We start from the raw sequence: 15,680 nt of genomic DNA, 5'->3' as shown, positions 1-15,680 counted from the left end.
GAATCTAAGGGAGAACAAGGACATGTCATTAGTTAAAGCCATCACACTGTCACTGTGCATGCCAGGCACCCTGGTGATACAATGGAAATCTGCACCATGGTTCCATTGTCATTCAATGATCAATGGGGACTCCAGGTTTAAGGCTCCTCTCCATGCCCGGTTGCATGTGGAGTGTGCCAGCTCTCCAGCTCAAGGGCGTCCTGCTTGAACCTGGTCAGCAGCAGCAGGCTGGGCAGGCCTCCGCCTGTATGTGACCTCTCTGATTGGTTATGCCTCGTCTTCTCCTGAAAGGACAGAGGAGCATTGATTAGTTCACTCTCTACCTGCAGCGCCATTGCAGCCTGGCCAACCCCAGCTGAGGGACACCTCACAGGGCACATCCGAGAAGTGGCCCTCGAGCCACAAGGTACCCAGTCCAAGCAGCCAGGGCTCACTCCCTTGACCAGCTCTGGCATCATTGACAGTTGGCCCTCAGACTCTAGCACCCCTGAGGTCCACAGGGTGGGGGCAGCCACACCTGAACACTTGTCAAGGGCAATTAGGTTATGGTAGTAAATGCTGACCTTATCAGCAACACCCACATCCCTTGAACAAATAAAAAAACTACACACTTGTTTGTATTGTAACTCAAGATAATGCCTGGTAAATATTGTAAATGCACCTCAATAAATTCTACAACTTTGTGGCAAGTCCTATACATTCTCACCACAAAATTACAAACATTCGGTTACGTTCATAAATAAAGTTCAAGAATGTTTTTTAAAAGCATAAAATGGGATAAGGACAAATGTTTTTTGCAATTGAAACCGAACAGCTTGCAACATATCAAGGTCACCTTAATGCCATCTACCTTAGTCAAGCCAAAGCCAATTGAATGCACCCAATAGAATCTAAAATATGCAGTCTCATATTCAAATGCGTTGAACTAATGAGGTTTCCTAAGTTCTTATACATGCTTTATGGAGCCATAACAAGCATCCTGCCCCAAGGGCTGATTCAACAAAATATTTGAATTCTCGAACATACCCGGCTATACAAAGGAAATTATAGACAAAAATGGCTGGATTTCATGGTTAAAAAGTGAGGATAACAGCACCCCTGTTAATAATCGGCGCAAACTTCCTCGGAGTGGCAATCAGAATCGGATTGCTATTCCGCTCTTAGTTTTTACTTGAAATCTTTGTGGATGCTATCTCCCCTGACCTTCTGCCTCAGGCCGAGCGAGATCCAGTCAGTGCAGCGCACCCCTAGGGCCTAGCAACGTGTGCAACTCTGTCAGGTGCAAGGAGGCCATGCCTCCTTTTTTGTTACAGCGCTAACTGCCTTAAGCCAGGCAAGTTTACAGGTCGAGCCAATTTTAAAGGTCCTTGACAGACCAGGGAGAAGTTAAGTGTCTAAGGTAACTGGGTAGGATTTTGGGGTTGGGGGTCTCTGACTGGGCTTGGTGGGGGCGTGTGTCAGGTCAGGTCTCGGGGGGAGGGGGGTCCAGTCGGGCCGGGCCTTGTTGGGGTGAGGGTGAGAGTCAGGCCTTGGGTGGGGGTGGGAGGGTGGAGGAATTCCCATGGGGGTGGGGGAACCCCAGGGGTTGGGGAGTTCCCTTCGGGTGGTATACTCCCTTGGGGTGGGGGTATTGCATGGGGGGGCATAGTTGGGGGTGTTAGGTGGAGACCCCTGAAGGGTTGGGGGAGTCCTGTGGTGAAGGTGTAGTCAAGGGGATTGGGGGAGACCCTGGGAGTTTGGGCATATGGGATGAGCCCTGCGGCGGGGGGCCAGTGTGGATATATTCAATAGTTACCCAGAAGTTCAAAGAGGTTTTAATTCTTCTAACTTCTTCTGGGCAACTATTGATGTAACCAAGTTGGAGCTAACCGAAGTTTGCGATTTAAATCGCATTTTCGGATGGTTCCCAGCGCAGAGCAATTACCCAGGGGAGGTTTGCACTTCTGGGCAATTGCTGTGCAAGCCTTACCTGTGAACATCAGGGGGAGTTTCCCAGTGTATCTTTGGGGTGCTGCCCAATACATCACCCTGGAATTCGGAAGTTACAGCCCATGTAAATTAGACAGCAGCCTCCAACAGTAAGAGCACTGGTGGAGTGGCATTGGTGGGAAGATGAATGTTGTCATCCTGAGAGAGGGCAGGTTTGTGCTCTATGGAGCCACTGCCACTCCCCTGGGGCAGTGCAGCAACAATCCTAGTAATCTGTTGGCGGTTAGATTGCTGGACTGTCATAGTAGCCTGCATGCCTCTTTGAAAACTTGTATCCACTGCCGTTAATGGCAGCAGTCAGAGCACTTGTAGCAGCAAGCCAAACTTACATATCCTTAGTCTGAGCTTCCGAACTGTAGCAGTCAGATGTTGGGTGGCTTACGTCTGTGCTGCAATGAGAGATGGGACATGGACCATCCGATGCTGCATCAGGATTGAGTCCATGAGTGTGGTAATGAAGTTGGCCACCAATTACATGCTGGAAATGAATGGGCTCCAAGCTCTGCACAAGGCCATATGCAATGCTCCTGCTAGATTGTTCCATGTCCCTTGACAGTGACAAGCGGTCGGCTGGCAGGCCTGCTAATGCACCAGGCATCTTGGTCAGTGGGCACATCTGTATTCTCCTGTAGGCCACCCCACTGCAGTCCTTACATGAGACCTCTGTAGCAGAACTTGTGTGCAATCTCACCCTCTGGTGAGCTGAAATCTCAGCTCTCTTTTACATAAGAACATAAGAAATAGGAGCGGGAGTAGGTTGTTTGGTCCCACAATCCTGTTCTGCCATTAAATAACATCATGTCTGATCAGACTGTAGCCTTAACTTCACTTTCCTGCCTGTCCCCATATAGCCCTTGACTCCCTTGTAGATCAAAAATCTGTCTAACTCAGCCTTGAATATATTCAATGACCCAGCCTCCACTGCTCTCTGTGGAAGAGGATTCCACACACTGATGCACTCTGAGAGAAGCAATTCCTCACCTCTGTCTTAAATAAGGGTCCATTTATTTTGAAACTGTGCCATCTAGTTCTAGATTCCCCGACAAAGGGAAACATCCTCTCAGCATCTACCCTGTCAAGCCCCCACAGGATCTTATGGGCAGAATTTTCCTGCTGACGTGCAGATGGTGTAGCCCGCATGTTAGTGCTTAAAATGTCGCGCACTGACGTCGCACGAGCGTTCTGACGTCAGTGCGCGGCATCGCGATATTTTGGTGGACGGGCCCGCTCAGTTCGTCCGCAATTAATTGAAGGCCTCGTTAAGGCCCTTAACTTGCCAATTGTCCAGGATTTTGAGGGGCCGGTGTGAACGTCGGGTCAACGCAGGGGCCCAATGGGCAGGCGGGTAGGAGAGTATTTAGGAAAACTTTTGCAATGTCAGGATATGTGGACTGAGAGGGGTTGTTCATGTTTTACATGAAGTTATAATTGATGAAAGTGTTTAAAACTTTCCTGTGTGATTGTTAGCAGTTGAGGTTGATTTCCAAGATCTTCTTGTGTACTTTGAAACCAGTCTGCAGACAGTAATCTTTCTCGGGCCTGCAGCTTTCTGGAGGCCTCCATTTAGCCTGGGGATATGGGCTCTGACCTCTCCATTGGAGGCAGCTCCCCTGAGGAAGAAGGGAGGGATAGAATAAGGAGGAGGTCAGGACTGAACAATCAGCATCCAGGGGAGCCACCTTTGGGAGGCCAGGCACAGGCACAAGGGGCACAGGGCCAAGAGGTTGTCCAAGGTGCAAGGGGCCGCAGAAGATGCCACTATCCTGCTGCCAGGGTTTACAGGCGGCGAAGCAGCTACCTCAATATGACTGAGGTGCAGTGCCGAAGGAGGCTCCGATTCTCAAGGGAGACAGTCAACTATATCTGTCAGATGATTGGCCCTGAGGTCTCCCCTAACTGTGTGGGTGGACACCTCATGCCAGTGGCTCTAAAGGTCACAGTTGCCCTCCACTTCTATCCCTCTGGCTCCTTCCAGGGCTCGATGGGTGATCTTTGCGGTGTCTCCCAATCAGCTGTCCACACTTGTGTCAAGCAGGTTACAGACGCTCTGTTCAGACAGGTATCCACCTTCATCCACTTCCGCTGCGACCAGGCAAGTCAGACACAGCGAGCCAGAGGCTTCGCGGCCATTGCTGGCTTCCCCCGCGTCCAGGGTACAATAGACTGTACGCATGTGGCCATCAAGGCACCAGCAGGTGAGCCCAGTGCCTTCGACAACGGGAAGGGTTTCCACTCCATGAACGTGCAGATAGTGTGTGATCACAGGATGCTGATTCTACAAGTCTGTGCAAGGTACCCAGGCAGCTCCCACGACACCTACATCCTCAGACACTCCCAGGTGCCGGGGCTCTTCAGTGCTGCGGCTCGGCTGGATGGTTGGCTGCTGGGTGATAAGGGCGATCACCTGCGAAGGTGGTTCATGACGCCACTACGCCATCCAAGAGCAGAAGCTGAGCAGCGGTACAACAGGAGCCAGAGCACCACAAGGGTCTTCTCAAGATGCGCTTCCGTTGCCTGGACCGCTCAGGGGGCGCACTCCAGTACCCCCCAGATTGCGTCTCTCTGATAGTGGTAGTCTGCTGGGCTCTGCACAATCTTGCGCTGGAAAGGGGGGATGCAGTTGACGATGAAGACCTTGACACCCTGGATGAGGCTGCACATGATGAATCCAACAGTGTCTCAGAGGATGAGGAAGCACAGGGCGATGATGAGGGGCAGAACGATGACCTGCATTTACACCAAGGAGGCAGGGACACCCGCAACAATTTAATCCAACGAACCTTCAGCTAGCTCCACACACATGGATCTGCAGGAACAGCATTGCCTGGCACTTCCACACGTGGCTCTTAGGTGCCACATCTTCCACCTGTTCAGCTGCAACTAAGGGCTTAGTACAGAAACATCAATGTCCACTCAAACACTCATAATAAATATGTGAAAAAGAAAAATGCACCACAAACAAAAGACCCTCAGCCATGGTAACAAAGGTGGACTTTATTTTGCGCAAAACAAAAACACACACCACTTGTTAACGATCACAAAAATATGGGTCCCTATTCTAAAGCCAACACAAAATCACCAGTGACATACCCGTGGAGTGCCTAATGTGCCTTTTGCTTACGTTTGCGGGTGCTACATCTAGGTGCTGCCCCATCGCTTGGAGTGGCTTGAGAGACAGCCTGCTGACTCTGCCGTCCTATTGGCCTAGATGACCTTGGCAGGAGGCCTCGGGCCCGTGGAGCCTGTGATGGCCCCGCCTGGGAGGGAGTGGCCAGTTCCAGAACTGGCACCTCTCCAGTTGTTGCAGCCTCAATGGGAGAAACGTTGACTGGCAGAGGGGCGGAGGAGCTGCTGCCCTCATCCGGAGCGCCCTGAGAGGAGCTCGCAGCGACGACAGGCAGCTGCTGCACCGACGTGAGGTCCCTTTCGACCTCCCTGCTCACCGCAGATGCATGGGCACCGAGTGCCAACGCTTGGTGTCCACAACATCTCCTACATTGGGAATGACCACCCGTGGCCAGTACTGCTGTGAGGGCTTGCAGGTCAGAGGGTAACCCAATCATGAAATATTCCATTCGATTGAAGCCCCTCTCCATGAGAGTCACCAATCTCTCATTGGAGGAAGCCTGAAGCTCTGCCCTGAGAGCCAAACCTTCACGTGCACTCTGCCTGGACTCCTCCATCGCAGAGAGAAACTGAAGCATTCCCTCATGTAACCCTGCCAGATGTAAACGCACTTCCTACCGCCTGTCCTGCAGCTGCTGCAATGGGGACAACTCCAGAGGCACGTCATCAGTGCCGGACTCAGCATGTCCCTCGTCCCCCGCAGCCCTCCGGCAGCTGGCGCCATCGGCACTCTCTGCCCCTACCATCTCCTCCAGCGATTGTGATGTGCCCTCTCCACTGTGACACGGGACACTAGCCGACAGTAAAGTCCCCACCGAGGTGTGTGTGTCTGCGCTGGTGCCTGGCTGGCTGAAATGATGTGCCGCAAGTTGCAAGTCTTGGCCCTCAGGTGTGGAGGGGGCGCTGTAGTGCGGAGGTGCGGGCGCTCTGGTGGTGATGCTGAAATTAACAACAAGGACAGTGCATCAGTTAGCGTTCATTCACTTCAACCTTTCATCCCTTTCCCCCCCAGCCTCATAAGTCGCTCACCCTTCAAGACCCTAAGGAGAAGAACATTGGTGAGGTGAAAAAGAATCAAGACGAGCCCCAACCATTAAACACACATGCAGACAGGCTGGTCAGATGGCCTCAGGAATGCCACATGGCATGTTGTGAACCATAGGAGTGGGGAGAATGCAGAGATACCTGACCTGGGTGCAAAATTGCCTGGATAGTTGCGGGACTAAGGAAACATCGCAAACAGGAGCGACATTTGACATCGATCACATGAGATTGAGAGTCACATTATTGGCCTTCGTTCCGTAAGGAGGGGCATAGACTGGGTGGGCAGAAGGCAACATTTCCCCTTGGCGCAGGGATGAGTAACGTGGTTGCATTCATCTAAGTTGAGTGCCATGAGGTTCACAGCTGAGGTGCTGAGGACCTTTTGGACAAAGTAATGTGGGGCGCACTGGCTGAAAGGGTGCTCGGGGTCCCAAACCCCTTCAGATGAAATAAGTCTTTGGCTGTGCAGCAGCAATCCAATGGCATGTTAGACCACGGTGATAGTGGTCACAAATGGGATAAGGTGACTTTGGAAGGTGGTGGAGGCGCAATTCCTCAAGGGGACGAGGGTCCCTTCTGTATGACCCACACGTCAGAATGTCTCAGTCTGTGAATGAGCATTGTTTCAGTATTAACGATTGCAGCAACCATCAGTGGTTTGGATGGTGGGCAGACAGAGTGGATGGGACTGTGGGCCTCAAATACCTGCCCCCTGGACACCAGCCTCACCACCCCTAGCCGCCCTGGCCTCCTGACTCCTGCCCAGCTCCATGGCCTGCTCTTCAAAAGGCGTGAGGCACTACAGGAGGGCGCGCCCACCTCCAGTCCTCTGGCGCTCCCAGGCATTGCAGTGAGTTTTTGCCTGCAAAACAGAGAAGAGGATTTATTGGGGCAGATCGTTCATGTACTCTGCACGCGCACGCCGCACCCCAACCACAGTGGCCCATCTGAGGCCTCCTGGGGCTCCTGTCTACACTACTGGTGATCAGTCCCCAGAAGATAGTACGGCTGGTCCCAACCCCCTCCCCCAACAGCCACCTTGGACACATTCGGCGTCCATCAATTTGAATATCACACGGCTCTTAGCACCCATGGCAAGGAGGCACAACTAGGTGCGGCACCAATGCCAGCAGATGGCACTTGCCCAAAATACCTTGAGGCACCCCTTGCACCATCTCATTATCATCAATATGACATGTGTTGGAGTTCTGAGTATGTGTCCAGCAGCCTCCCCTGCAGGTTGCCCCCAGACTACTCAAATGCCACAAAGACCAACATATGCTGTGGGGAGAACCCTTCTTCTCCTCAACCAGTAAGGCTGATGTAAGCATGGTCAGTACCCATTTGCCCACCCAGCGTGCGACAGATGCCCTGTGCAGTAATGATAGCAAGACATGGTGGGGGGGGCGGGTCAAATGGCCAAGACACACATGGTACTCACCCTTCCAGAGTGCAGCAAATCATTGAATCGTTTCCTGCACTGTGTGCCAGTGCACCGGACATCATCATGGGTGCTTACAGCGTCACCCACCTCCTCCCATGCCTGGCAGGTGACATGGGGGAACCTCCTCCTCCCATCCTCTGGATACAGAAGGTGCCGACAGATGCCCACCTCTTGCAGGAGGACAGCAAAGCATGCATCGGAAAATCGGGGGGCACAGTGGCCCCCCGCTGGCCTCTCCTGCAGCCTGCCCCCTTCCTCCTGCTCATGCCGCTGTCCACTCGGACCTCCCTCCCTCTCTCCACGAGTGGCCACGGTGCACTGCCTCAAGCAGGCTGCCTGGCCACTCTTTATACAGGCTGTCCGCTCCCCATTGGAACCGGCAGTCTGAGGCCACCCGCCCCCGTGACTATTTTCCCGCTCTCCACGGGAGTCGCTGACCCGCTGGGCGGGCCTTAATTGGCCCAACCGCAGAAAATGGCGGTGCGGCCCGTTTCGCCAGCGGCAATCGGCCACCTGCCCGCCCGACAAACATAAAATTCTGGCCTATGTGTTTCAATAAGATCACCTCGCATTCTTGTAAACTCCAATAGGTAAAGGCTCAACCTGCTCAACATTTCCTCACAGGACAACCGCTTCATCCCAGGAATCAGCCTAATGAAACTTCTCTGGACGGCTTCCAATGCAAGTATATCCCTCCTTAAATAAGGAGACTAAAACTGTACACAGTACTTTTGGTGTGATTTTCCAACACCCTGTCCGGTTGTAGCAAGACTTCTCTACTTTATACTCTATTCCCTTTGCAATAAAAGCCAACATTGCACTTGCCTGCCTAATTATGTGCTGTTACTGTTTGTTAACATTTTGTAATTCATGGATGACGACACTTAACTCCCTCTGTACCACAGCATTCTGCAGCCTCTCTATTTAAATAATATTCTGCTACTTCTTAATGTGGTGCCAGAGGTGAAAAGTTCCACAGCCCTCCTTTAAAATATATATGCCTGTATTGCAACCTGGCTGAAATTAGTGAGATCCCCCGTGGCTACCTCAAATTCACATTTCCCAGAGTGTTGTGCAGTGCAGTCAGAGGGCATGGCTGCAGACCATCCTGAAGAGGGTGAAAAGGTCACTTTGGTGAAATGCAATCTTTTTTATCTTTCTGTACACTTTTAGAAATTAAGAACCTCATACGACCCGTGCTGCCTGTATATTCTAGTGGTGGAGGATGTGATGTATAATATCGGGTGGCCTGCACCTGCCTGACCCTCTTTTGCTCCATCATGTGCTGCTCCTACTCCTTCAGGATAACGCCATGAAAATATATGGCCATAGAGAACGGCAGACTTGCCCTTGAAAAACACTCTTGTTAGGGGCGGAGATGAAAATCTACCACTGTCTGACCCTGTCAGAAAAAGTGAGATGCAAGTCTAGTTGTGTGCAGGTTGTAAAACAAATTATTGCTGTATAAAATATTTCTCAGTTGCCAAAATCACTGATGCAGATCTCCACAACTTCACGCTCAGAAACTTTTCAGTCCTGCATGTCTCAGCTGATGCTGGCAGCAGGTGAGGCTTTCAGATGGCAATCTAGGCCACCCACAATGCACTGTGAGTTTAGGAGCTGCAGGGTCACTGGCCCTCATTATAATATACTGAGATAAGTGCACACAAGCTTTGGCAGGTAAATTGATCAGAGTCAAAAAACACAAGGGAACTTAGCACCCCATCCAACACCTAAACATTCACTCCTCTCACCATCATGGTTGCAGTAAGCGCCATTTATAAGATGCACCACAGCAACTCACAAAGCTTCTTCGAAAACACCTCACCACCTAGAAGGAAGAAGCACACGGCCTCAAGTTCCCCTTCAGTTTAAATACAATCCTGATATATCGCCATTCCCTCATTACTGCTGCATCAAAATCCTGGTACTCCCTCCCTAACAGGACTATGGGTGTACGCTCACCACACGGGTTACAGCAGTTCAAGAAGCGACGCCATCTTCTCAAGGCCAATGAGCGATCGGAAATAACTGCTGGCCTAGCCAGCAACTCCTACATGCTGTAATTAGATAGAAAATAAGGATTTCCCCTTATAATTAAATAGGAGATAAAACTGGATTTGAAAATCTACATCTTGAGATGAGAGATGTGCGAGGTGTATCAGGGCTTTAAAGTTAAAGCAAAGAGCTATGAATCAATAATTTTCAAACTAAACATTGGGCTCTTCCCAAGATATTATAATTTAGGGATACAGAAGCTCTATTGCTCTCATTCAGGTTACATAGGGATAAGATTCTCTCCATGTGCAATGTCTAAAAAAAACTTAGAAACCTTCAACAGTGATTTCCGTGAGGATACTCCCAATATTCCGCATAATTTCAGTGGCAGACCAGTAAAAACTCTGGAGAAATGGTGTAAACAGCCATTTATGCCACTTCTCCAGGATTTCCACCAAACCTCTGCTCGATCAACAACAGGAATCACCCCACTCCCACCACCCCCACCATTAATTTCAGCCACCCTTCTTTGTAAACATTAAACATGCCTATGAATTTCTTCAGTTTTGATCACAGAGAAAACCTTCCATAAAGCGTAAGCTGCAATTGATGAGATTTTCAAATGGAGAATGCATCCCATATTCACTCAGCAAGTGTTGCTATTGAAAACTATAGTTAACGAATGAAGTCTGAGAAGTGTGGTTAAACCAAACTCATTTATTTTAGGTAGTTACAAAAACAATGTTAACCAGAATTCATAAAACATAGCAAATCAAAAGCCTTGGTACGTTTCATTTATAGTCCGAAAGGTTCTCCAAGTTTATCATTAAGTCAATTATATCATTTCTTGAAAGACACTAAAAATGAAAGCAGTGTTTGGATTCATGTAGTTACAACATCACAATATTCTGCAATGATGAAAGAAAAATTATGTTTTCACTAAGACCAGTTGTTTGGTCAAGCTGAAAAAGATGCTTCTCTGACCCCTGTGCTAATATCAGGAAAAGAGGTCAGTGATATTTGAGACCAATTAACCGGGGGTAAATCAGATCTCTGACTAGGCTCTGGGTAAAGATCTAGAGGGCAGGAGCAATTACTTTGGGGTCAAAGTCCAGATTAATGAAGTCTGAAGTGAGCATGATATCATCAAAATTAAAGGACCATTGGAATAACAGGCAATCAAGCAGCCTCTCCACCAGGATTTAGAAAAAATTATTCGGTTGAAAAATCCAGGGCACAAAAGACACCCAGTAGCCAACTATCTGGCCTCCCTCCATTAGGCATTTCTCCTATCTTTCACAAAATTGTTTATCTAAAGACAACCACTCAAAGAATATAGGCAGTCTTCGTCCTATCATTGGTACCATACAGAGTTTAACCACCTCCCCTTGAGTTTAAATTCCCTCTTGGTCCTTCCAAAGCATGGAAATCAAAATTCAGTCTCTGGAATAACAGCAAAATATTAAAGATGCTGGAGATCTGAAATAAAGACAGAAGGTGCTGTTAAAGCTCAGCAGGTCTGACAGCATCTGTGAAGAGAGAAACAGAGTTAACATTTCACGTCCAATATGACTTCTTCGGAACGCTAAGAAGAAGCCGTTTTAGATTCGGAACATTAACTCTGTACAGTCTCTGGGGTGATATCTTGACCCATGCACTGACACCCCTTCATGAATGAAAACAAATGTGTTACAAGAGGAACTCAAAACTACTATCATCGCTCAAGTCTAGTGTTCAAGTGTATCATATCATCACAATGTTCAGTATCATATCATCACAATGTCTCTTTCTTATGACTGTTTCCTTGATTGAAAACAGTTTCAACACAAGAACAGAGGAAATCCAGAGTAAATAACTTTCCATGTTAACAAGAATGAAGAGTATATTTTACAACAATTATATACTTATGAAGTTATTTTGTAATTAATGGAAAACTTAATGTGCTAGTTAACTACAATACCTGCAATGACTTTGTACAAAAAAAACTACAAATTTGTAAAAATTATATAAAACTATATGCTAATGATTCATATTATGAATAGGGTTTCCAATACTTTTTTAGATTATTTTTTCTCTTCTTGAATGTCAATGTTTATGTATCCTTTCACATCCTTCAGGCAATCACTGTCAAAATCCACAGTCAATTTCTTCAGCCCCATTTTCTTGGGAATAAATGAAACCTCCTTTGTAATCGCTTCTCCAGGATTTAATGTCCCAAACCTAGAGGAAAGAAAAAGTTGCATTTTTATAGCACCGTTCATGATCTTAGAATGTCTCAAAACACTTTACAGCCAATGAAATACTTATGGGGCTACACTTTCCGGTTGGCGAGCGAGGGGCAGGGCCTGCTCACCGACGCATAAACTGACACGGGGATAGGTCGGGCGTGTGTCCCGACGTCACCCCCGTGTCATTTAGGTTTTCAGTTCAGCGGGTGCGCCCGCCGAGCTGTCAACGGCCACTTAAGGCCTTTAAAAAAGTAATTAAGCTAATTAAAGGACCTGCCCGTCCAACCTTAAGGTTGCCGGGCAGGCGAGGAGGCCAGGCGGCCTTTAGAAAAAATATGAAACCTCATCCACCGGCGGGATGAGGTTTCATGAGGACTTTAAAATGTTTATGAAATGTTGAAATAAAGAAATTGACATGTCCCAGCTCATGTGACAGTTTCTACACTTCCACAAATTTTTAAAACTTCCAGTGATCTCCCTGAGGCAGCACTTTGTGGGTCCCAGGGAATTCCCCAACCCCGCCCGCTCAGGGGGCGCACAACATTTCCGAGCGGATGTCACACTGGGCGGGTCTTAATTGGCCCACCCACGTTAAATGGCGGCGCGTCCCCGACTGGGGGTGCTGATTGGGAACCCGCCCGCCCGCGCCCGCTCCCGCACATCCCCCCCAACAGGGGGAAAATGTTGCCCATTAAGTTTAGTCACAATTATGCTTTAGGAAAGAGGGCAGGCTATTTGCACAGAGCAAACACTCCCACAAACAGCAATGCGATAACAATCAGTTTTTGAGATCTTGATTGAGGTGAAGATCAATATAAATATTGGAAACAGATGGCCAATATTTAATCAAGGTCGATGTAAATATTGATCTTGATTAAATATTGGCCAAGACACTGAGGGTATCTTCATAGCTCGTCTTCTAAATAGCCTTGTGCCATGGGAACTTTCAGTTTCACCTGAGAGGGCAAAGGGGGTCCTCGGCTTAATGGCTCAGCTCAAAGATGGCACCTCCGACAGAGCAGCACTAGCACTGTACTGGAATGTCATCCTTGATTATTGTGCTCCGTTCCTGGAGTGGGACTTGAACTCACAGTCTTGTGACACATAGGCGAGAGTGCTACCAACTGAGCAAAAGCTGACAGGTAAGAACAGGTAAATTAAGAACAAATAATCTTCAGGTCGGCGTGTGGGTCGGGCCCCGCTCGCTGACATGTAAAATGACGCGCGGTGATGTTGGGCGTGTGTCCCGATGTCACCGCACGTCGTTCCGACCTTCAGTTAGGCGGGCGCGCACCAGAGTCGGCTGCACACCCACCGAGCTGTCAAAGGCCGAGTAAGGCCATTTAAAAACTAATTAAAATCATTAACGGAACTGCCCGTCCAACCTTAAGGTTGGCGGGCAGGCCAGGAGACCAGGCGGGCCTCGGAAAAAGCATGAAACCTCATCCACGGGCGGGATGAGGTTTCATGAGGGTATTTAAATTTTTATTAAATGTTTAAATAAAAGTTATGGACATGTCCCAACTCATGTGACAGTGTCACATGAAGGGACATGGCAGTGAAATTTTTTAATCACCTTTATTGAAAGTTTTACATCAGAGCCAATCTCCCTGAGGCAGCACTTTGCCTCAGGGAGATCTGTGTGCTCTTTCATGTGCATGCACGAAAGAGCACACTCCCGGCTGAGGGAGCTCCCCCCCACCCGCACAGGGAGCACTTCCTGGTGGATGCCATGTTGGGCGGGCCAATTAAGGCCCGCCCACGTAAAATGGCGGTGCACCCCCGATCGGAGGCCCGCCCGCCCGCATGCCGCTCCCGCACTTCCCCCCCATCGGGGGGGGAAATTGTTGCCCGCTGAGGCAGCTCCGTGCCTCAGGGAGATTTCTGCGCTCTTCTGCGCGCATGCGCGAAGAGTGCAGGCCCCGACTCAGCCTCCTCCCCTCTGCCCACACAGGGAGCGCTCAGCACTTCTGGGCATGCGTCACACTGGGTGGGCCTTAATGGCCCGCCCACATAAAATGGCGGCGCACAGCCAATCGTGGGCGGCGATCGGCTGCACGCCTGCCCACGCCTGTTCCTGCCCAGCCTACACGACGGGGAGAAAATTCTCCCCAAAGTGATTAAAGAGCCTTTAAATAATCTTAAAATTTCCAAATTTCTTTCTAATACTTTTTTTCCAATAATCCTCTCTGATACCTTCTTCCTAGTTTGATAATTAGCTTTACTGAATTCTTAACACCTGTTTTATTAGTTTTACTCCTTTATCCATAATTATATTATCCAATTGCACAATGATCATGACATCTTTGTCTTTCTGGACTCCAGGCTGGTAAATATTGGGCCATAACTTCAAACTAGCATCGGAAAGAGATAGCCCGCAGGAATTAGAAGAAATAAATACCTGCCCTTGAGAATTACGCTTACACTTCCGTTTGCCAGAGCCGCTTGGGGCGTACATTGAAATACTCCTCTCGCAGATCCAGGGGGGTGGGTGGGGCTCAGAAGGGTGGAGGTTGGGGGGTGGGGTTGGAGGTCTGGGAGGGGTCAGAGGTCTGGGATGGGTTGGGGGTTGGAGGTTGGGGCAGGGTGGGGGTCAGAGATCAGGGAGTTTGGGGAGTATCAGAGGTCAGGGTAATGGGGGGATGTCGGAGGTCAAGGGGGTGGGGGATGGGGGTTCAAAGGCTGGGGGTGGTCGGGGGTGTGGAGGTGTCCCATGGGTCACTCTGTTTACAGTAATTAACCAAAAGTTAGAAGAGGTTTTAATTCTTCTAACTGGTGGGACCATTGAGGCTTGTGATTTAAATCGCATTTCCGGATGGTTCCCAGAGCAGAGCAATTGTCGGGAAGAAATGTGCACTTCTGGGCAGTTGCCACGCAACCCTTACCTGGCAACTTCCGGGAGGGATTTCCTGGCGCATCTTTTGGGTAACCACCACCCCCAACCAAATCAGGGCGCAGGGGAGCTCAGAGGTTACGGCCCTTTAAATCTAAGCATTTGTCCCAGTTTGCTCCATGTCATGGTATTTCTACAATATATCTACTTAACACATTTTGATCATAAAGAACACATCTACTATATATTTTCAGAGTGTTTCAGAGTGAAATAAGGTTTACCTTATTTCCATTTGACCATCAATCAAACCTGCCCCTTCGAGTGTGAAGACACAGTTGGTCAATGCCACAGGCAAAATATTCTCAAAACTGATTCCTGTCATGACTTCTTGGGACAGCACAGGCGCACCTCGGACCTAAGGAAGCAAGTCAATTATTCAGAATGTCTGCATTCCTCTGACACAGAAATGCTCCTAGGCAGATCCTTGTGCCTGTAGTGGGAAGGAAAAAAATCATTGTTTCAACAGTTAAGACCACTGTCGATGGAGTGTCTAGGTACAGTCCAAAATTAGGGGATAGAAGACCTCCAGGCCTGAACATCATCCATCTCAACTGTAGGGGAAAATATGCCTTCCTGTTTTTGGCCTACTTCTGCCTGCTGCCCATCACCTAGAATATGCACAGTGCATATATTCTACATACTTTGATTAGATATATCCTCTTTTGCTATTTCCAACACCGTTTTTATCTTTCATACATACTCGCTACTGATTTTGCTTTTTCTTCCATACCTTATTTATTCTATTTATCCAAGTTCTTCTGATTTGTTTGTATATCTATTTCTTTCTCTAGTTGCTGTAATGTGATTTTTATTCATGTTTTCGCTTCCTGCTCTAGAGCTTAATTGTCTTTTTTACATTCTCCTGTTTTTCACTAGAATTCTGCAAGATTGTATTTGGACATGGGCAGGAACATAATGTGGATTCTATTACATTGACCCAGATTCTGTTATCTGGCAT

The 15,680-nt window shown here is 48.7% G+C and overlaps 1 protein-coding gene across 2 annotated transcripts in view; it reads right to left on the bottom strand.

Annotated features, from left to right (window-relative positions):
* Positions 1 to 10,303: 10,303 nt before the first annotated feature.
* The window catches only part of LOC144688611 (protein-glutamine gamma-glutamyltransferase 2-like), a 43,806-nt gene continuing 38,429 nt past the window's right edge, over positions 10,304 to 15,680 (bottom strand). For both annotated transcript variants that reach the window (XM_078555385.1, XM_078555386.1), the window contains 2 exons: positions 14,944 to 15,077; positions 10,304 to 11,821 (listed from right to left, as the gene is read on the bottom strand). In XM_078555385.1, coding sequence (XP_078411511.1) covers positions 11,665 to 11,821; positions 14,944 to 15,077 — 291 coding nt within the window. In that variant the 3' untranslated portion in view covers positions 10,304 to 11,664. The remainder of the gene's footprint in view (positions 11,822 to 14,943; positions 15,078 to 15,680) is intronic.

This window comes from Cetorhinus maximus, chromosome 13, assembly GCF_964194155.1.
Source record: "Cetorhinus maximus chromosome 13, sCetMax3.hap1.1, whole genome shotgun sequence".
NCBI lineage: Eukaryota > Metazoa > Chordata > Chondrichthyes > Lamniformes > Cetorhinidae > Cetorhinus > Cetorhinus maximus.
Note: the sequence above shows the minus strand (reverse complement) of the source record. Positions and strands in the feature narration are given on the sequence as shown.